General features: G+C 39.8%; 1 protein-coding gene across 2 annotated transcripts; it reads left to right on the top strand.

The window, feature by feature from the left end:
* Window positions 1–212: 212 nt before the first annotated feature.
* Window positions 213–22,439, top strand: STK38L (serine/threonine kinase 38 like). Of its 2 annotated transcripts, XM_050899155.1 has the most exons (13): window positions 213–348; window positions 2,210–2,261; window positions 3,585–3,707; window positions 4,286–4,369; window positions 7,043–7,166; window positions 7,731–7,885; window positions 8,692–8,794; window positions 9,584–9,645; window positions 11,382–11,499; window positions 11,913–12,036; window positions 14,874–14,969; window positions 16,623–16,714; window positions 18,267–22,439. In XM_050899155.1, exons 1-13 carry the CDS (start codon window positions 215–217, stop codon window positions 18,392–18,394), a joined length of 1,395 nt encoding a protein of 464 aa, XP_050755112.1. In that variant the 5' UTR covers window positions 213–214; the 3' UTR covers window positions 18,395–22,439. The 2 variants fall into 2 exon arrangements, with proteins under 2 accessions (XP_050755112.1, XP_050755120.1); XM_050899163.1 differs by lacking the exons at window positions 16,623–16,714; window positions 18,267–22,439 and adding an exon at window positions 15,077–15,135.
* Window positions 22,440–22,543: the final 104 nt, after the last annotated feature.

Below are 22,543 nucleotides of genomic sequence, written 5' to 3'. Positions count from 1 at the left end.
GTGGGTAGTAAGTCCTCCTGCGATGTCGGGATAATTTTATAATACAGTTTTTTTAATGGATTTTCTTATATCTGAAGAACGGTGCCTTTCCTGTGAATTCTATAGCGTCTAAGAATTTGGAGATGGAGAGTGGGAAAGAAGAATATTTTTTTTTTATTATTTTTTTTTTCAACTGAGTAATGATTTGACATACTCTGTTGCAGTACATGTTACCATGGCAATGACTGCAGGGACTACAACATCCTTTCCCATGAGTAACCACACCCGGGAGAGAGTGACGGTGGCCAAACTTACACTGGAGAACTTCTACAGCAACCTAATTATACAGCACGAAGAGAGAGAAACCAGGTACTGGCTCTGCTTCCTCTCGCCCCTCTTCAGCTTTTCTTGGTTGGCTTTTGGCAGTGTTTGTTCAAGGGCACTTTGATCCCCATGCACGGAGCAGTTCTCAGAAGTTTTTCTGTACTTGGTAGCAAGGAGCTAATCCCCGAAGGGCACAGGCTACCTTTCAGCTGCTGGCTGTGCTGGTAGACCTGTGAACATCCCCTGCTACAGCACCAAGCAGTCACTGAGTGACTGAGGACTTCCACTTTTGACATTCTCATAATTTACCTCCTCATTAGATTGTTACTACTTTGCGGGAACCGCTCTGTGCAGGGTCTTATTTTGCAGCACGTGTGAGGTTTCTACTTCTGCGTGTGGGGTTGGTGACCTCAGATTCCTCCATGCGTGCCACAGGGAATAAACTCTACAGAGGTAGATGCTGCAGATGGGTGGTAACTTGGGTTTGTGTAAGGCAGTTGGCTCATGGTGTCTATTCATGCTCTGCAGCATGGAGCTCATGCCAAGACTCATAAACCCTGCAGAAGAGAGTGTGTAGGAGGTAGGGAACAGGACTGATAGGAGAGGTGTTTGACAGGGTGATGGGGTAAGGAAAGGAGGCAGAGAGCTGGGGGTGGCCTGGGGTGGAAATAAGGGGCAGTAAAGAGCATAGAATTGGTGATGGAGGGTTTGAGAGGCTCTTGGGTGAGCAGGAAGAATTTTGGGGATAATGTAATATCCACCTCTAAATTATTCTTGGGTTGGTGTTGACTGGTACTCCTTGCGTGGGAGTATGTGTTGGTCATCTCCCCTTCTCTCATCGGTGCCCAATTCTGCCTCTGATGTGGTGAAGTGCTACTTGAATTAAGTGTCAAAGCACCAAGCATTTGATCATAATGAATGTTGTGTTTCAAATTGTCATCAGCATGTGAAATTATCATTCCCCTGGTAATATGTTTTTAATTGAGGGGTTTTCAGCCAAGCAGCAGGGTTTCTTTCTTCATCATATTTAGTCATTATCCCATGTAATTGAGTTGCTTCTAGTTAGGAGAATAGACTGTCTACCAAGGGCCTTTAATTTAGGGGATCCTGCTGTACTTCCCAAAGTGCAGAAAGACACCAGCAGCCTGGCACCCAGCCTTCAAACTCTTGGCCGCTGCTAGTGTGCAACCAGCTTTCTGAAAGCTGCACCCTGACAGTCGTAAAGAAGCATCCTGCGGGTGGAAAAAGAGGAGTCCGGTAGACACGTTGCCATGTGCTGACCCCCTGCCATCTGTGGGGTACTCCCAGGCTTCACTCCCCACTCAGACCCTCCCAGCCTGGCATGGCACCAGCTGGAGGAGCCCTGGGACCGGTGAGCCCTGGCCCAGGCAGGACACTGGGAGGAGGAGATGATGAATCTAGGGGGTAGAGTTAGCTGGCACGAGAGTAAGGGGAGCAGGATGCAGGTCTGTGACCAGGGAGATGTCAGCAAGGCTGGGACTGGGAGTGAAAGCTGGAGCTGGCTGAGGTGTTGGAGGTAGAGCTGAGGTAGAAATGGTGAAAAAACCAAGTTTATTCTGATTCGTAATCCTAACTGATAAAAACAGCCTTACTTCAACAAGATTATATGAAGAAATATAAGTCATTAGAGTGATTATATGTTTGGGCCTTTAATGCCTAATTCTGCAAATACATAAGTATGTGCTTAAATTTGCTTATACGTTTTCAACAGCTTTGGCCACAAATGAGTAAATGGATGGGAGTGGGCAGTAAGTCTCCAAATTTCCATTTGAGGCAAATTCTTTGGTATCTGGAATATGTGAAGTAAAGGCATTGTCTTGCTGTAGTGTTATGTTTGCTTTTTTTATTATTTATTAAAACAATCTCCTGTTTCTCCCCTTTGCAGGCAGAAGAAGCTAGAAGTGGCTATGGAAGAGGAAGGCCTTGCAGATGAGGAGGTAAATACTACTTAAGTAATGTTTCAAGAGACTGCTTTGCTTTTGTCGCACTACTTCAAATTGGCATTTGAGGAGCTTACAGAAATATTAGCTAGCATGACATTAAGTTTTATTTTGTATATAAATGTTACCCTGTAAATAACTTGTTTATTAGGGAAGCTGTGAATATGCTTGAATGATACTTGCAATAGCTAAGGCTTTTCATGCCACCCTTAGTCCTTATGAGACATATGGCCACAGCAAGTATACAGCATGCTTTTCAAAGATGAAAATTGTGTGCCATTATATTTGGCAAGAAAAAAAGGTGAGATGCGCTTGGAAGAAGTGGGTAGAAAGCAAAATGCTGAACCATTTTTTTTTTCTTGATTTAAACAATAAACTGGGCACACCCTTGCTGCATTCAGGTACAGATGAGGAGGGGGATCTCTGTCTGGTAGGCATCTCTCAGAACTTTGGTCAATAAGTTGCTTTTCTGAGGTCCATCACACCATGGCTGCCTGTACTGCTTTTAGGATAGGCAGGGAAATAAGTAGGAACAGTGCCTTAGTCATTTCTGAGTTTGTGTGGCTGCCGTAACTTTTGGGAAGAGGGAAAAGCAAGTGTGGGTGTGTAATGCCATCTTGTGGTTTTAAATGACACTGTCATCCTAGTACAAAATCTGGCAGGTGCCTGATCAATGGATCTCGTTAGCAGTCTCCAAGATCTTCTCGGCATCTTTGGGAGCATAGGTCGGTGTTTCTTCTCTCAGGGTGAATCCCATTGACATTTTCATAGAACAAAATATATGACAGGATTTGGACAGATTCTTCTTTCAAATACGAGTGTTTGCCTGCCATAAACCAAATGGATTTTGCTATAGATAGTATAAGTTGGATCTCTGCTGCCTGTTAGGCTCCTTGTTGCCTGTCATCGCTCTTTTGGGTGGGGTGCAAGTTTCAACTTTCGTTGATCCTTCACACTGCCCAAAAATAAGAGTCCTTGCCTCAGCTAGTGACTTTGGCCTTTGGACTGATGTACTTTGAACCAGTATGATTTTTTTTTTCCTTCATTATTTTTTTTATTACTGTTTCTTTATATCTAAGTAATAAAAAATAAAACACACACACACACACACACCCCAAAAAAAAGTGAAACTGGGCCTGAGGCCTCTATATAAAAGACCATGCTCGTGGATCATACTTTGAGAAATTCAGAAAGACTTCTCCTTTTACATTTTCTCTGTAATCCTAATGGGGGAGAGGATACTTCACAGGAAGGGAGATTATATGTCTTGACTTTCTACTGCCAAATGACTTACAAATTTCTGTGTATGTGTCTCCTTAGAAAAAACTGCGCAGGTCACAACACGCTCGCAAAGAGACAGAGTTTCTGCGACTGAAGAGGACTAGACTTGGTTTGGATGACTTTGAATCTTTGAAAGTTATAGGAAGAGGAGCATTTGGGGAGGTTTGTGGCATTCTTGCTTGAACAGGATATTAAAATTGGATTGAACATTAAAATGAAACATTTTAATTACAGAATAAAAGGTTCCAGTTGGGGAGTTTTATTGCAGAAGAGTAGCTATTTGAGTAATTGTGCAAGTATGGTAAGTCCGGTAATGGATTACGTGCATCGATTTCTCAAGGCCCCTGGAAGGGCCCTTAGTTTCTCACAGCTTCCCAAACTGGTGTTGCCCATGTGGCCCCCTGAAATGATGGATTTGCAGTTGCACAGCTCCTCTCCTCCCTGCCCTGTGTCACATCACAGTTGTATCTGCTCCTGAATTTTAGCGTACACAATATCACAGCTACCTGGAATTTACTGTGCCTGCTAACTTTTCCTAAAATAACTGCTTCAAACTATCTGTTCATCACTACTGTTAGTGTTGTACATGGTGTAGAAATATTTCTTTTTTCCATGTGTTTTTAAACATTTAACAAAAGAACTTTTCCATGCCGAGCAATTTTGAGCCTTCCAGTAGATTCCTCATTGGGGTCTAGTTTCTGAGGTAGAGAAGATTGATTGGGTTATATTTCTCGTTATAGGTACGCCTCGTTCAGAAGAAGGATACAGGTCATATTTATGCAATGAAGATACTAAGAAAAGCAGATATGCTGGAGAAAGAGCAGGTTTGTGTTGTATAAGTCCCCTAGATTTCAAACTTATGCTATCTAGAAAATTGCCAAAGTTCTTTGTGGCAGATACTATTTGGTCATATTTTCCACTTTGAAAGCCCCAATAATGGTATAGCAGTCCAAAGCATCTATGGAGTTGTACCACAGTACAAAAGAATAAGTAGAAGTTAGGAAATAAGGTCATGTAAGAGCATTTTTAAAAATATTTTATTTACAACCAATTTGGAATAGTGACAGAGATTTTTTTTTTCTTCCTTCCTTTATCAATGCAGACCTTATAGTACTTAATCTGTAAAACTGCGTTTCAAGGAAAATGCTTCTTGAAAAGTAATACTATGCCAAAGTAAAAACTGAGAGTATTCGATGTTTTCTTTTGATGGTTAGATACCAACAGACGTCACATTGTTCATTGGCTTTGTTTTCCTTTGTTTTGCTTTTTAGTTGGGTCTTGTCTTGTTTTGTTTTGCTTTGTTTTTTGTTAGTTTGGTTCGGTTTTTGCTTTTACTTTTTAGTTAACAATTCACTGCAAATTCCTGGTAGGACACAGCAAGTACTTTAGCACTGCAAAGCAAAGAAATCAAGTGTGGACGGCTCAAGCAAAAGGGCAGATAAAGAGGACTTTTCCTTACCAGTCCAAACCTTGCCCATCGTTTGCTCTTGTATTACATTTCCCTGCAGTGGTACTTGTACTTCATTTTTTTTCCTGGCGCAGACGTTTTGTCCCCTCAAGCCCATGCCCTGAATACAGTGAACCAGAGGAGCAGCATGTTCTGCACAGCAGCCAGGATGTGTGTGGCCCTCTGGTTGAAGCCCTGCCCCCATTTCATAACCTGATGTGGCAAGGAGGCTGAGCTCACACTCTCCATGTAGTTTGGGACAGTAATCTTCCCTGGAGTGTGTTTATCTGCTGTAATTTTCATTGCCTGGTTTGTTCAATGGAAAGCAACACAGGACACAAATACAAGAAAATTAAGATTTTGGGTTTTTTCAAGCCTGATACCACTGGAAGATCCTGGCTGTCTTTTAAGCAAGGTTTTAATATTATATTTTATAGCTACATTGAGGACTGGAGGGTGGAAAGCAATATTTTCTAACAAGAATAGATAGAGCTAGATAAATCAAAGTTGGAGTGCCTACTACAGAGAGAGAACCATTGCCCTGTGAAACCCTGTGAAAAGAACACATACATGTAAACATGCTCCTGGCCAGTAGAATTGGGGAAGGGATGCGGAAGACTCTGTTTGCTGCTTATTGGAAATAGCCCTCGAAGCTGGAATAGTGGCACATATTTTCTCTCCAGAATTTGCTTTGTGTTGTATGAATAATGAAAACCTTACAGCTGTCAAGAAATATTTTTCCGTGCATATGTCTTTCATATTCCTTCAGGATGAGGGTACATTCTAGTGAAACACACACCCCTCTTCCAGTTTCCATTATTCTTAGATTCCAGTGAATTCATGGGGTAGCAGCTCTCCGTATATTTTTCAAAGCCTCAGCTGGGACTGGAATATCCTGAGCAAGGTCATATGTTCCCAAACTCACTTGTGTAGGACCAACATCAGCAGCAGTGGTGGCCATATCAGTCCTGGGCCAGCTTCATGCACATCACTTGGAGGAATGGCTCCATCTTCTCTTCCCTTTCCCCGGCCTTAAATAGCCCGAGACCCTTACCATTTTTGCACTGCTTTAATACTGGCCACTGAGCTCATTGCTACCTGCCGTCATCTGTAAGGGCTGAAACTCATCCCAGCCCTTTTCCCACTTGGCCAAGGCACTTGCCATGCAGTTCAAGTAAGGTTTGCCATGTATGCGCGTAGGAGCAGTCTCTGCGTGCCACCTGGAAGGGCTTCACTCACCATCAGCAGCGTGTACAATGGGGGTTTGGGAACGAGACAGTACTTCACTGTAAGTCAGGCATTTCTCTCTTCACAGCGATGAAGGAATTGGGTTTTGCAGGAAGTAATTAGTTTAGACACACTGTCACTCTTGCTAGAGAAGATTCCCCAGGCTTATCTTGCCAAGTTTAAACTGTGAGATATCTGTATAGAAGTAGCTATTAGCTCTTTGTTTCTTTGTATATGTATATGAGAAATCCAGTAACTTCTGACAGTAATCATAATGCATCTGCCGTTTTACCTCTTCGTTCTTACATTCTTTAAGACCAGCTCTGGCCTTTTCCAATAATTTTGTCAGTATTTGCACCTTGAGTTGCACGTTAAATTTTTGTCTGAGCTTGCAGTAGGGACACTACCATATAAAGCTCTGTGACAGTCAGCTCTAATTTTTTTGAACGTTCCTATTTCATTTTAGGGTATAGTAAAAAAGGGAATTGCACTTTTCCACCAGTTTTGTCAGTTCTTTCCAACAAACAAAAACAGTTTAACAACCTATGCTTGTGTTTCTAGAAAGTGCTTCTGCAAAGTTGCGTGAATGGTTATTTTCAACATTGAGTTGACTTCTGTGGGTTTCTGGTGGGTCTTCTGTGAGGACTTTGTAGGATCTAATAAAAAATTATGAAAAATATGAGTATGAAAAGAGCATGAAAAATAGTTTCTTTGCTAAAGATCATGAAAATATATTGTAGGACTAGGAACATAATATGGTGTTCCTTGCTGAAATATTTAAATTGTCTTTTAATAACAGTAATATTTTTTTTTTTAAATTTAGGTAGCCCATATCCGAGCAGAAAGAGATATTTTGGTTGAAGCGGATGGAGCCTGGGTAGTGAAAATGTTTTACAGCTTTCAGGATAAAAGAAATCTTTACCTGATCATGGAGTTCTTACCTGGAGGTAAGCTGTGTGTTGTGGTGTTAGGTGATACAAGTACTTCTTCCTTAGCTTTTGTTGTCAGCTTCATAAAATGTTAGAAACAACCATGCTGTGTAATTTGTGATAACAAAAATTTTAACGCTGTTTTAAGTGAAGTCCCAGTAATGTAACCATTCCTGATTTTTAGGGGAAGGAGAAAGGTTATGAAGGGGTGTTAAAATAAACTTGGATTAAATAATTATTCTAATCCAATGTTCTGCTTTTTACTGCTGAAGCTATTAACAGTAAAAAGAAAAAAAAGTTCTTGTTTAAACAGTTTGTGCAATACATGTATTATGTGTTAAAATTCACTTATGTTCCCGGGCTATTCAATTAACATTCCTATTTAGGATTTTCAACAGTTCTACATCCAGTTCACTAAAAAAGTATGTTGGGTTTGTAGGTCCTTGCAGTAATAGTTTTATAATTAGTAGCTATAAGGCCAGTTACAAGGTTAAATTTGGATTCTACTGGGGTTTCATGTGGAATTAGTCTTGTGATTAAAATGTTCTGATTTCTAAGCTGTATTTTCTTCTCTTTGATCAGGTGACATGATGACCTTACTAATGAAGAAAGACACCTTATCAGAAGAGGAGACACAGTTTTACATTTCTGAAACTGTGTTGGCCATAGATGCTATTCATCAGCTGGGATTCATCCACAGAGATATTAAACCAGATAACCTTCTGCTGGATGCTAAGGCATGTAATGTGCATGTGAACTGCCTGTGCTTTAAACATCTCAGTCTGCAGATAATGCCATTTATAGTGGTGCTAATTGGTGGGAACCAGTAGTGCCACACCAGTGATTTAAACTAGCTGGAGTAAAGGCAGAAAATGGTCACTATTTTTTCCTTGTAGAACACCAATATACTTAAACAAAGCAAAACTGCCCTTGTTTTTTTGTTGGAAAGCCTTTTAACCCTTTTAGGGCTTTTAAGGCAAGTCTTTTAAGTGAGAAGACCCACTTAGGGTGTCCAGATGCTCATATTCATACACATTAAAAACTGATACACTTATTTACTTCAAGACGAATGAAAGCATGAAACATTCAGACAATGCTAAATAATCAGTTCAATTCCTACAGTTATCTCATTTGTTTTATTACCCGCTCACCATCGGAAACACTGTCTGTTAGACTGACTATAGTGAGCCATGAAGTGGACCCAGTAAGCATCATACACGAGTCTGTAGACTGTCTAGCACTAGAGTCTGGAAACCTGATTAAAGCCAGGTTACCATCAAAACAAAACCAGGCAAACTAGCTGCCCTCAGCTGTTGCAGAATTGTAGATTTAACCATTCCCAGGGCGCAGAAACCTGTTTGAGAGAAAACACACTCTCGCAGTACACCAAGATTCAGTCATTATTTGCCTATTTGTCCTGGATTAGGTAGTCCTGTGCAAGTCCATCATTGCCTGAGAAGGCATGTGCAATTATTAAAACTTTCTTTTTCAAGCACTACCTTTCTAAATTACGTTTTCATCTTCTCTGATTTTTTTTTTTTAGGGTCATGTAAAACTGTCTGATTTTGGGCTATGCACAGGTTTAAAGAAAGCTCACAGAACAGAGTTTTACAGGAACCTTACACACAACCCACCAAGTGACTTCTGTAAGTATAAGGTGTCCTAGTTAAACATTTAAATAGTTTTGAGCTGCAGCTATGCCACATCATAATTTATTTCTGCTGGGATAAGCAAGATTGGTCAGACTGATTGCATTTAATTGGAAAACTGGAAATGCATGTTCCCCGGGCCATGGAAGCATTTCACAGGAAAGAAATTGATTTCTGCAGTGTTAATGTATTTTTGCACATTTATACACAGATACAAATACATATAATGTATCTGTATTTTAATGTATTTTTTGTAACAACGTTAGTGAAGTTACAGAAACACCCTTTCAGAAGGGACATGGGTTTCATGTGCCGACTTACTGAAGTCAGTGACAATCTCATGAAGCTTTTCATAAGAGTAAAGTTGTTCATCAACATGCCTTGGTGACACATCCACATTAGTGTTTTATTCTACAAATGTAAAATTCCTCTGCAGTTCTTCTTGGATTCTTCACTTGTTGCTTAAAAAACCATTGCCTGTATCTGACTGTATTTTGCCAGCTGCAACAATAAATGCTGCTGATGTCAGATCAATCTGTAAAACTTTTAGCAAGTTCTAATTTAGAATTGCTGATCAAGTGTCCTACTTACATGAGTTTCAGCTGCGAATTGGACAGTAGTTATTCATTATCATTTTCCCATCTCCAGTTATAATCAAGTATTTTTTTCTAGACTAAAGCATTCTAAAGATACAAAATAGTTATTCTTTGAAAACAGAATGTTATCAGTCTTTTCTTCTAATTCTCACAAATGCATTTATTATCTAATAACTATTTTGTAAATTAGCATTTCAGAATATGAACTCAAAGAGAAAAGCAGAAACATGGAAGAAGAACAGGCGACAGCTGGTGAGTTAATAAAATCATGTATAATTTTTTTTCTTTTAAACTATTTACAGAAAACGTTAAATAAAAACTTGGCACTAATGCTACTGCTTTTTAAAAACTGAAAGGCCCTCATCCGTTACAGATGTTGCTCTCTTCAAGCTCCCAAAATTGCAAATAACTCAAAAGGTGGTCTAGTGATTCCAGCTGTGGAACACCTGAGAGATCAGGGTTGCTTTGTCTGTTTTCAGAGCTGTGACTAGGAAGACCCTGCTCTTCTCTATGCCTTTGTTTCCCTTATGAGCTAGATGGACTAACTAACCTCAGGTGTCAGCAACCACTTCGCAAAGCTGTATCTTGAGTTTGTCTCCTAGACTGACCTGGTATTGACACCGTGTGTGAACTCCTGGGTTTAATTCCTGCAGTTCAGTGTCACAAGAAGATGCATAGCTGCGTGGTTCTTTTTCAGAGAATTGTGGGGAAAACTTGTTTGTCCTTCTGCTGAACAGGAATATGATGGAAAGGCAGTGAAGGGTATTGGCACTGGAGTGCTGCAGCCTGGGTTTATAATGAAGAGTGGTCTGGTAATAAAGGGAGCTCTGGCATTAACTGAATCAAAGGAAAGTATCTGTCAGCCATGGAATTTCAGAATTTCAGCCCTGCTCGTGATTTTCACCAAATAGCAGTTGCAAAAACCTCAGTTTTCAAATTTTGGAACTTTTTATTTTGTGCACACTGTTTAAAACGTGAAATGCTGCAGTATTCCCAAAAAGCTTTTGGATTGTTTTTTCTTTCCTCGTGAGACATAATGAGATTACATTGCAATCATGCTGCCTCACAGGAGCTGTATTTCACACCCTTACTCCCGCTTGGAGTTAGATCCCTGAAAAGACTGTATCACCAGGTCAGTAAAGACTGACGTGGCAGAACTGTGTGGTGAAGCTAGATGAATCGCGAGACAGTCCAACAGAGAGAATAAAAGGCCAAAATGACAACTTGTATCCACACTATTTGAAAAGGAACCATATTCTTGGTTTTCCATTGGTTCAAAACTAAATATCGTGGCTCTGTTCAATAAAATGAAGTATTTTGTTTCTGGTCAGACAAATGAAAGTAAAAGATTTTTCTGGCAAAACTAGTTTTGGTGGACTTTTCTGGTTTTGTGGTTTTTGTTGGTTTTTGTTTTTTTCTTCCCCCCCTGCCCCATGCAAAATTTTCCATCAGTAAAGAGAAATTCCCCAATAGCTCAAGCTTTAGTCATTAGCCAGAATCATCTAGGCTGCACATTTAAAAGGTTAAAAGGATGGAGCCTGGGTCCAGTAAGAGCTCAAATTAATTTTGAAATAAAGACAAGGTAATACATTGAACAGGTAGTGTATCATGAGTGTCACACATGGGAATCTACCATTGGTTATCCCTTTTTAAAAAAAATTAAGCTACAACAACAACAGAACTTCTTGGGTATTTTAGTAATGTGGCTACCTGAAACTTTAGCTAAGATGACCTTCTGATATTGCAGTGGGAATATTCTATGATTTTTGTCACATTTAGGAGGATGATTTCCATTTACTTTCAAGGTTCTCTGTGCTTACTTATGTAAAAGAATAATGTTCTTGGGATTTTCGATACTGTGAAATCTCAAATTAAGCATTCTTGTCCATCCAAATAACAAGATCCTATATGTGAATCCCCAGGAAAAGGTTTTGCAAAGTGTAAAAATTTAGTATTTATCTTTTAAAGAGTTTATTCTTTTTTTCCAGGCATATTCTACTGTTGGAACCCCAGACTATATTGCACCAGAAGTATTTATGCAGACTGGATACAACAAGCTATGTGACTGGTGGTCTTTGGGAGTGATTATGTATGAAATGCTAATAGGTATGTTAAAGACCCCAACTTAAGAATCATTCAAAGGGTTCAAAGGTAACAGGGTCCATTAGTTCAGAGTCTGATCCCCTGCATAGTGGAGGTACTAGAATTTCATTTAGTTCTAACTGAAGTAAGCCCCAAATTCAGCTTCCAGAAAACTTTGAAGTCCTCCCACCTTTCCAAGAAGACAGCAAGAGATGATGCCTCAGTTAGTTGTTTCAGTGAATAACTGTTCACTATTAAATGTTTTTGAGGTTCAGTCTCATTACTTGGAAGTAACAAAATAACCTTCAATGTTGCATTACAAAAGAGAAAACTTTTGGTTAGTACTATTTGTTAGATTTGGGAGCCGTAGTGGCAAAAGCAGAGGCCACTTTCCTCTTCTGGGAAAAGCTTGTTAATTTTACTATTTGTTTGTGCAGGGTATCCACCTTTCTGCTCAGAAACGCCGCAAGAGACTTATAGGAAAGTTATGAACTGGAAAGAAACGTTGGTTTTTCCTCCAGAGGTGCCTATTTCAGAGAAAGCAAAGGATTTAATTCTAAGGTCAGTAACAAAAGCCCACTTCTGGCCACTCACCCAGACATAGTCATCTTCCATTAGGTTAACTTTCCGTTCTGCATGAAGGAAGCTTTAGATTGGAGGGAAAGTTGGTTTCTTCTGTGTCGCTATCCTTGATGGATTTTTTTTTTTTTTAAGTCTTTTTCCCTTTGCCATTTGTTTAACATGAAGTAATAAGCTGTAATGATCTTGGTTTGTACCATGGTATCAGGAGAAACAGAGCAGACTGGAAAAAAAAAAGAAGGAAAAAAGTGGTTAATGCACAATTTTCTCTTCTCAGAGGGAACTAGAAAATAACTGCTCGCCAACATTTAATGCACTGAACAGAAATCTTTGGATGTTTTGGATTTACTCACTTTTTCCAAAATGACAGTTTTTAATCCATTCAGTTTGCATTGAAGTTTTTGCGAGGGGTTTTGGTGTCAAGATCAGGCAGAAATGCTCTCTTGTCCTGGGAGGTTTGGGGGGGATGTGGTTTTTGGCTTTGATCCCCCCCCCCCCCAGATAATATTACAAGCTTACACAATTTTGTTACAGGCAAAAAGGGGAACGTACTTCATAGGCAGAGCCAAGAACTAAAATTTATTATTAGTCCAAGCAGTGCTCCAGTAGCATACAACAAACATAACAAATGCAACAAACAGTTATTCTTAATCCAGTTACAGTGAATACTGACAGTTCGAATTATTTAATTATTGCTAATCCTCATTAATAAGTTTGTGTAGAACAGGTTTATTACGTTTTCAGTATCTGTTTCTCTAGTGTTCTGCTTAACCTCCCCTGCATGTTGTCAACATCCTGAGTTCTTTGCTGGAAAGAGTACAGTGTTGCTGCTGAGGATTCTTCCTCCTCAGTCTTGGCTGTGTCTGGGGCATTTTTAGATATTTCAGGCAGTTTATTTGTTAACATGTCTTGCTCATGAATTTATTTATACGACGACTACATGAATTTATTATTTTTCTCCATATATGGAAGGATTTAAATTGGGGTAAAACATCTGTATAGACATTTCACTAAAATGAGGTCAAAACAGCAGGTTAGGCAACAAACACCTGGCCATTGGGTACTTTGTCCATTACAGCTTGGACAAGTTAGACAACATATATTTCAACTTACAGGAAGCTGCAGACAAAGATAAAGTTTCTTTATTTTTATGGATACAGATAAAACCAAACTAAAATAAGCGCAAGTTCAGACAAAGCCTGACAAATCCTGAGACCTGGTCTGGCTAACTGTTGTTACAAGGCTTGAGGTCTATTATTAGTATTTTGGCATCAACCAACTGGCTGGGCTGCAGTAGAAATATAAGCAGGTGGTTTTTTTTTCCCAAGTGACACTCAACTTACAGGTAAAAGAACATTACAGTCTATATTGGAGACAGTTTATAACCTAACTTGCTATGTTACTAAATTACCTGCTGAAAATTTCACCAACTAGCAAGAAGGTGACCTTTTTTGTATTGCAGTGTATTGATGTGAAAAGTGCCTTGTGAATCTGGATGATGTGATCATGTGGAGAGATTATGAGTTCAGGATAACTAAATTAACAACCAGAGGCTTTGCTCATCTAGGCAAACAGGATTTCATTTAACAAAGGCCAGCTGACTTTTAGAGCAACAGGAGGTCCACATCCCCATGCTACCGAAGTACTCCCCATTTCCAGGTTGTCAGGTGACTCCACACTTGGCAAGACCAAGCTTTTTGTTTGACATGGGCGTTTTTTCCTGTTATTGTAAACCTCCCTCTTTGTGTCACTGTTGACACCTTTTGCCGTCCTCAAAGAGACTGCAAGGACAGTGTAAAAATACAAAGCAGTTACATCTTTGCTAACACATACAAAAGATAGCTAGGATTTAATGAACTCCTAGGCTAAGCATTGGTATGCTCACCATCTCCTTGATGAGATACTTCAGAGTCTTTTCCAGCCAGCTAGGCATCAGTCCAGGCAGGCGTCAGTCCAGAGAAGGGTTGGCCTCTGCTGCTCCCCGGAACAAATCCATGATGTCACTGAGTTGCTGTCAGAGAGCTTCCACCTCCCTATTTTTCTTCTTTTGGATTTTATACTTTTCCTTGTTGGTGTTTTTCCACCTGCCTACTTGAGCAGGTTACAGTCCCCATCTCAACAATCCTATCTTGAAATTGGAGACACAATTTCACCTTTTTCTTCTTACTTGACTCTACAGACTCTCTCACAGCTGCTTCTCATAAATCGACGATTTCTTTTGGAGTCTGAGCTGAGGCTATGCAGCTGAGCCGTATCAGAAGTAGGCCTTGGGTCTTTGTACCACCAGCACCTGGAGCTCTAAGGAGAGGGAAGAGGGGGTGACAGGGAGAATAGGGACATGGCATGTTTTGAATGTGTCTGGCTCATTGTAGTTCCAAAAGTGACATCAGAGAGTAGTCCTGTTTCACCAAGTGTATCTGTTCCTGTTAGTGTGACTTTGAAACATGGATTTTAAATAGTTGAGAACATGCAGATGAGTTTTCAGTGGTAGGGACTTAAGCCGCCATTCCAAACTAATCTTACAGGGCTAGAACTTGCAGCAACTTTTCGCAGACCTTGAAGATGGGGATGCAACAGTTTAGAAAAGGTGTAAGTTACTGTCATCACAGCTTTTTGTTTTGGGACTCTAACAATGTTCTGCTTCTACTATTTCCCTTCTCTCCTAGATGCGATGGGCTGCTTTTACGTTACCACAAGTGATGGAACAATTTGAAAGAACTTCCTCAAATTCCTGATACAGGATACCATGGCAGTTTTATTTGCTGTTGCTTCTGTCTGCATTTATCGTAACATTCCCTTTATTTTTTCCACTTTTTCAGGTTTTGTATCGACTCGGAAAACAGAATTGGTAGTAATGGAGTAGAGGAAATAAAAAGTCATCCGTTTTTTGAAGGAGTGGACTGGGGACATATCAGGTATATATATACACATTTTACAGAGAGAATAAAAACCATGAAAGCAAGAATTTCACGTACTATGATGTCAAGGATAATTATTTCCAATTTATCTTTTATTTTGAAAGGCAGCTACTGGCAGTAGGTGGGTGACAGCGGAGGTTTTCAGGCCTCGCTGACATTCATAGATCGGATCAGAGTTTAACTGTCTTGAGATGCCTCACATTGCCCCAGAGTGCCCAGGATGGAAAGAAATTGTGGTAGGGTGGCTGTGTTATTCCTGGTGTATGCTCTGATACCAGCAGAGAGCTCCTCTTCCAGTAATAATGGGCTCTGCAGCTATTGCTATAATTGACTTTTTTTTGTAATAGGAGCACAAGAAAAGCAAACTCTATTCCAAAAATACAGGGGAAATAGATGAATGAAGAGGAGAGGCAGCAAGTAGGAGGAAAACACAGGGCATGTCTTTACTGCACGCTGCAGATACTACACCTGAGTGAACCGGTATGTCTACAGAGCGCTGGGCAGAGGCACTGACTCACCTCAGAGCCGCAGCCTCTGTGGCCAAATTCTGCTGGGCCAAGCCTGGGTAGAGGGCCCGGCCGAGGTAGCCGTACCAGTTCCAGCCTGAGCTTGTGCCTGCACATGCTGAGCTACATCCGCGCGTACCCAAAGTGGTAACACCTTTAGAGCAGGCTTTGGCCCCACAGATACTTTCAGTTGAAATGATGGCTACTGTTCAGCTCTCTTTAAGGTTTGAGGTTGTCTTCTCTTCCAGTAATACTGCAATTTTCTACATGAAAATCCATACTGTGAGTGTGTGATTGTCCAGCTCTTGTACTTCTCATTTCCTCTGGTGCAGAAAGCCTCATTTAACTTATCTTTTCAGTGTGGGAGACATTAATAAGCAGCAAGAGCAGTAACATATCTGTTCATGCCACATTTGGCAACCTGGCAAAATGGTTTCCGCGTTCCACCCAGAAGTGGATTTAATTGTAATAATTACAACCGTAATAAGTTTACAGGTGTAAATTAATGACTTTCCCACAGCGCCGTGTTCCAGTTTGAATGCTTTTGTGGGACAGATCACTTAAAGCAACTTCGAAAGCCACCTTAAAACTTCTTAAAGGGCTGCCTAATTGTTGAGCTAATAAAGCAGTAACATGTCAGAGCCAACTTATTTTGGATGAGAGATACTGGTGACTGAGTGTCAGAAAGAGGAGCTACAGTTGAAAGGTATTTGGAGGAGGTCCAGGCTGATGAGCACTGCAGTTGTAAAGCAACACATCTGATGGCTCCAAATGCAAGTAAAATCCTGCTTGGCTGGGTAGGCTGGGTTTATGAAACGAAGGTAACCACAGTGGTTCTTGGTGACAACCAAGATTGTAGTGATAGCTATATGGCAGATAAGTGTGGAATGCTGTTTCAGTTAATGGGAAAATTATGTTTTCCCCAAATTTGCCAAGAAGATACTAATGCTAGATAAGAAACCAATAAATCTCCCCATGATGTCAGCAAACAGGCGAGTCAGATACATCTCTGATGGACTCAGTGGAACCTTTGTGCTTTAAATTAAAGGGGTGTCGTAACTGTAAAAAGTGAAGTTAAACAAAACTGGAACTTAATGTATCTTTTCCTGGTATTCACTATTCTGGCATTTATTTCTATTTGCAGGGAGAGACCAGCTGCAATCCCTATAGAAATCAAAAGTATTGATGATACTTCCAACTTCGATGAATTTCCCGAATCTGATATTTTACAGCCAGGTGAGACTGCCATTGGAAATTCCAAATTTCTATCTATGATGTGCCAGAATACTCCACAGATGCTTTTGCTGTTGTTGTTTATATTCATTTTTCTGATACCCTAATCAAGGTAATACACAGACTTGATCTAGAGATTTTCTTTCAAATATAAATGTAAACCTATGATCTCTCATAGCTTCTACTTCCTTAGAAGTTTGGAGGGAAAAAAAAAAAAACCACCACAGATTTTAACAGTTAAATCTATTCGTAAAAATGGTTTGCATATATAATGAGCACAGAAAACAGTACAGTTTTCTACCATACAGTCTGTCTAACCAAATTCTGGTAAAACATTATGCACTGATTTGCTTTTGATCTTTAATGACTTCTGAGTTTTATGCCAAACATAAATGTTCACATATTTGTGGGCAAAAATTTTCAGGCAGATGATTATTTAACATAGTGATTTATGAACCTGAGTGGCTCTGCAAATCATTAAAGTTTTTTTTAATTGTTAATTTCTATTGGCAAGTAGTAGGAAATTTTTATACGCAAAAGGCTTGGTTCTCTGGCATGCCAAGTTCTCCCAGCTCCCACTGTTTTCAATTAATTATTAATGGCTTAAAGATAGGCAGATACATAACAATGATTAATTGATGACAGATAAGTGTAGATGTCCTAACAACCACAAGAATTATCAAAAAGCTGGGGTTTTTTTCTGAAATGGCTTTTATTTAATGGCAAAGAAGTTTGTCCTTTTAATGCAAAAACAATCAATCTCCAGTGCCTAAGTTAAGCTGTTTACGTCCATATTTGGATAATGCCAAGTACATCTGTATTGGTTTTGGCATTGCAGACCCACTGAAAATGTTACTGTACATCTAGATACCTGAATACAAACTTTGATATTGGTGTGTTTGGCATCTTGAGTTGAAAATATTGTTACAGAACTCTAAAAACAGCAACCAGAGAGCTAAATATAGAAGCCCACTGCAGTGAACGTCCGTGTGCAGCATGCCAGCCACGTGGGCTGCTCATATAATAAAAGGAGGCTGTACAAGCCTCGCTGAAGCTATAAACAGGGAGGAAGTCTTAGGAAGAGTAATATGTGTGTGATATGTGTAGTTCTCTTGGGAGAACTTGGATATATCTTTTTCTTCTGTTTGTGGTGAGGATAACACAATATGTATACATGCGTTTGTTGTGCATGGATCATCCTAATTGTTATGATTCTCATAATTGTATATCCTGTGGGTGTGTTAGAGGTTCCTGTCAAGGTATGGGAGCCTGTTACGGTGTGTAGACATACTAAAAAAAAAACAAAAACCAAAACCCAAACAAACAAACAAAACCTTTTTCTGCTTCAGAAATACATGCTGAAATTATAACTCTTCTCAGACTATTGACAAAAGGCAACTGACCTGATTAGAAACAGGATTTCTTCAAGAAATTTCTGCTGACTAGGGAAATAAGAGTCCAGGGCTGTTTGTCAGTGCTCTGCGAAAAGCCCTCTCAGAAGCAGCGCTGTTTTTAATTGTTTTGTTTTGTTTTTACTTTTGTTTCTGAATTCTAGTGCCAAACACAACGGAACCTGACTACAAATCCAAAGACTGGGTTTTCCTCAATTATACCTACAAGAGATTTGAAGGGCTTACGCAGCGTGGCTCGATCCCTTCCTACATGAAAGCCGGGAAGTTGTGAAACAAAACACAAACCCACAAAAGAAATAAAAATACAAACCTCAGGTAGCTGCATCACCAGACCCGCTTGGCGTTAGTTATCAATACATTGACTCTGGTGCGCATCAATTTCACAAGGAAATTCTACAGGATTAGGATTTCTAAGACTACTACAGGAATTAGTTGGCAGTGCCAGCTGGCTTTTTTTTTTTTAATATTTGAATATTTTTGTTAACTTTATTATACAAAGGTACTGGAATAAAAGGAACGTACATCCCTTTAACTGCACTGCCTATGTGTGTATAACGGTTAATTATGCCTCTCTGTACTGTGGCTTTGTTTGTACTGTAAACCATCTAATCCACCCAGGAGTAAACCATATCATTTTATGCAGCATTGTTATTATACTGCTTTACCTGGTGGGTTTTAGATATGCAGTATAAAAAACCATTGCCCATATTTGCAAAATTCTCTGAGCAGTTGCTCAAGGATGTTCCAGTTGTGGTGTGCAGATATCCCATGAGTGTCGCAACATTGAATTATTTTAAATAGCAGCGTCCCGTGGGCCTACTTGTGCCCTGCTTACCCTCGCTTCTCCCCGCTGGAGGGCTTTATCAGCTGATCATCCTTCTTTTTCTTCCTTTTTCCACTGTGTGTGGTAGTGAGACAGTCCCTGTGATCTGTTTAGTGGTATTTCTACTTTAAATGATAGTTGATGGGTATTACTCTTTAAGATGATGATGCCTGTTGGCAACTTCAGAAGAAAAAAGGAATCTGAATAAAAATTATGAAGATTTTTAACAGAAGGGAAACTTTCTGATACCAAGCTCTGAAGAGATGGCAGAGTTTCCAGGACTGCATTCCTACCTCTGCTGTAAAGCAGATCATCTTTTTGCTATTCATAATTCAAATAGCCTTTGTCTGTCTGTGCAAAATGTATTCTAGAAAAGTGATCAAATTGCTGCTTTTTCGTCTCCCTAAGAAGTTCCAGGCAGAAGGGAACCTGCTCTAGCCTTTTCTTTCCAGAATACCCCGTAGCAGCCTCTGCCAAGCTAGAGGAAATGGAGCACCCCACTAGACTTGGACTCTCCTGTGGGCTCCATCTTCTAGTATCTCCATCTTACGTGGACCATGGGATTACAAAGGATCAGCTGAGTCTGCAGCCCAGTTTCCAGGAACCACAAAAAACCACAACTGAATTGGGCAGAGCATCTAAATGCTATTCTCCCCAGTCTGCAGGATGGTGATAAACTGACAGCAAAGGCAGGTCTCCTTCTAGTTCAAGGAAACTGAAGCAGAAATCCCTCCGCGTGCAGGGTATGGTTTTGCTTCTCAGCCCAGCAGCAGTAGTTCAGGACTGAATTGCACACCTCGAACAGTTTGCAATTATCTGGTCACTGGCAAATTTATCTATATCTCTGCCTGTACTAGCCTATTATCTGCAGTACTTTGAATCTATCACAACACAGTAGAGATCTTTGACGTCATTTTCTGGTTACAAAAGAGATTTACAGCAATTAACAATTCCCCAGTAATTGAACAAGCAGAGTCACTGTTGCTGTCTTCCTCCTCTGAACGCAAGTGAAAGGCACTCTAAAACCTCTGCAGCGCCCATCGGTGTGAAGCACAGGATGTTTTGGCATACAGTAGGAAAGACTCCATTAGACTGGCTTTTGCAGCAAAATGGAAGTGACTATTTATAAAGCCATTACAGAAATATTTATTGCTGTTAGGCACCATGGTATCAGCTGTTCTGAATTATTTGTATGCTTTAAAAACACACTAGGGTCTTCATCTGCTGCATAAAAGACCATTTACCAGCAAGATTTCAGTGCATCAGTGGCTTACTAATGTGCATGTAGTCTTCCCCAATCCAACAGCTACTAGGTTCCTGAAGGGCTTCAGTGATGTCTTTCCTCCAATATTTTGTCTCCCTTCAAGTATCTAATATCTGTTATTTGTACCACATTTCTACAAAAAATTTTAGTCTTCAGCTCATCAAAGAGTAGTAGCCAGTGCCTCAGGGCCCATCCAGTTTATACAGTGTTATATCAGAACATGGCTAAACTTTTGCCTAAATGCTGGACTTATGTGGGAACCGCTCGTTGATCTCCCACTTTTTCTTCCCAGACCTTACACTAATTAACACCCCTTTACTGCCGTTGGGGCAAGATCCCTCAGAAATTCTCCAGTGTTGTTCTTAGCCTTGTCAATGTAGTGAAGCTCAACCTGTATCCATCCAAAGACTGTCCAAAAACAATAACTCACTTAAATCCACCTTTACACTTTCTGACTTCATTCTGCCAATGCCCTAGCAGCTTCTGAGGCTTCTCAGGAAAGGAAATTCCTTTTCGAAAGCCTTCCATCCATTCTACCAAAACAGAGGAGCTTGGGCAGAAAATATCCAAGATGCAAACTTGGCCTCAAAGGACACTGCTATTCAAAAGAGAATTTTTATTAATTTCCAATCTCATTCATGGGGCACTATGTGCACCAGAAGTGGAAGTCCTGCGAACAACACGTTTCAAAAAACCACAGTAACCATATTTGCATAATATAAAAAGCAGTCTTTGCTTGAACTTGCTAAGACAAGATAAGTTTCATGGAAACTGCAAATGCTCAGTAATACTGGTGATTTTTTTTTTTTACTGTGGGGTTTGGGGGAGGGGAGATCAATACACACTTAATTTAAAGCTATCTATTAAACAACTATGTCTGTACATACTCACTGGTTTACAAACTTGGGAAAAAGCTCAACCCTTACATTTGTAACACTAAAGATAATACTCATTTAAAATTACGGATGATTAATCATATCACTGCTCACATAGGAGTTATCTCCATAGGGAAACAGCCTGCAGCCTATTTAGCATAAACTCCTGCATTGTGGTAGTTGATTTTTTTCTTTTTAAACATAGCATTATTTTAATCAGTAAGTCAAGTTAAACAAAATATTAACTACTGCTTTTAGGATGATAGAATTTTTTTTAAAGGTGAAACTGTGACACTGTAATGGATTAAAAAGAACAGAAGGTTAATCTACACTGGCTTTCAAAAAAGGAAGTGCAACATATCTTTTGTTTTGTTATTTTTGTCTTATTCCTTTGGATGGTTGTGTTTTTCCCTTTGGCGATGTTTGTCACTGTGCCATTTATTTTTCTTATTCTTGGAGTACCAAAGATCCTGAAATGGCTTGATGATTGCAACCATGTGAAAATTTATTTTCTGGAAGTATGTTTTGTTAACTTTTGTTAAAATGTGGAATTGTGTATGCAAATTGTTATCAGAGGTTCGCTGGGAAGTTAACCTATTCCAGCAGGGAAAACTTGAGTGCGCCGATGGAAGTGGTGAGCCTGAATCCAAATCCTGGATCTGAATACCCTGAAACTGGGGAGGAAGCTTGGATTGGGAGACGCAGCTGAGCTTTTGCATTTTGTTTCATCTCCAGTCAGCGTGAGTGAGTGGCTTTAGGTGCAGGACATCAGCAGAGGTTGTTTCATGTGCAAAAGGAGTTAAAAAAAATTGCCAGCATTCAGAAATCAAATATTGTTGATACTGCATTTGCACTGTTAAATTTGCCTTGCTGGAGAGTTATATAAGTGTTATTTTTATAGGTCAATTGTTAAACACCTGAGCCGTTGTATACAGTATGGAATAATAGCATCTGACGTGGGTGAATTCACCTAAGTGCAAAGGGGCTTGCTGAAAGCTCTCCACACTACTAAGATAAATGGGCATAAGCAGTACAAAGGGTGTTGTGTCGGCTCCTTCTAGCGAGGTGACTTTCCTCCTCTGCAACAGCACGTAGGGAATACTGCAGTTTAGCCCGGTTATACTCTAATGCTTAGGAAGTGCTCTCACTTTTTCAATAATACGAGCAATTACAAGCATTGTAACATACTGTACCTTGTCCTTTTAATGTTGATATATTACAGCAGCTCGTTCTTGGAGTCGAAATGGCAACTGCTATATTTTTCCTAGACTGTTTCATTAGTTGTGGTTGGGAAAGTTACATAGAAGCATTATAAAAATTTATATGAGGCTTTTTACAGCATTTGAAAATAAAAGTAGCATTCTTTTTGTAAAGTTGCTGTTTTTATTTTTTTCACACCAGTGTACTGGATTCGTTTATCTTCCGGAATGGGAGACATCTAAGGAATTGAGACACTCT

Source organism: Gymnogyps californianus, chromosome 1 (assembly GCF_018139145.2).
Source record: "Gymnogyps californianus isolate 813 chromosome 1, ASM1813914v2, whole genome shotgun sequence".
NCBI classification, from domain to species: Eukaryota; Metazoa; Chordata; class Aves; order Accipitriformes; family Cathartidae; genus Gymnogyps; species Gymnogyps californianus.
Note: the sequence above shows the minus strand (reverse complement) of the source record. Positions and strands in the feature narration are given on the sequence as shown.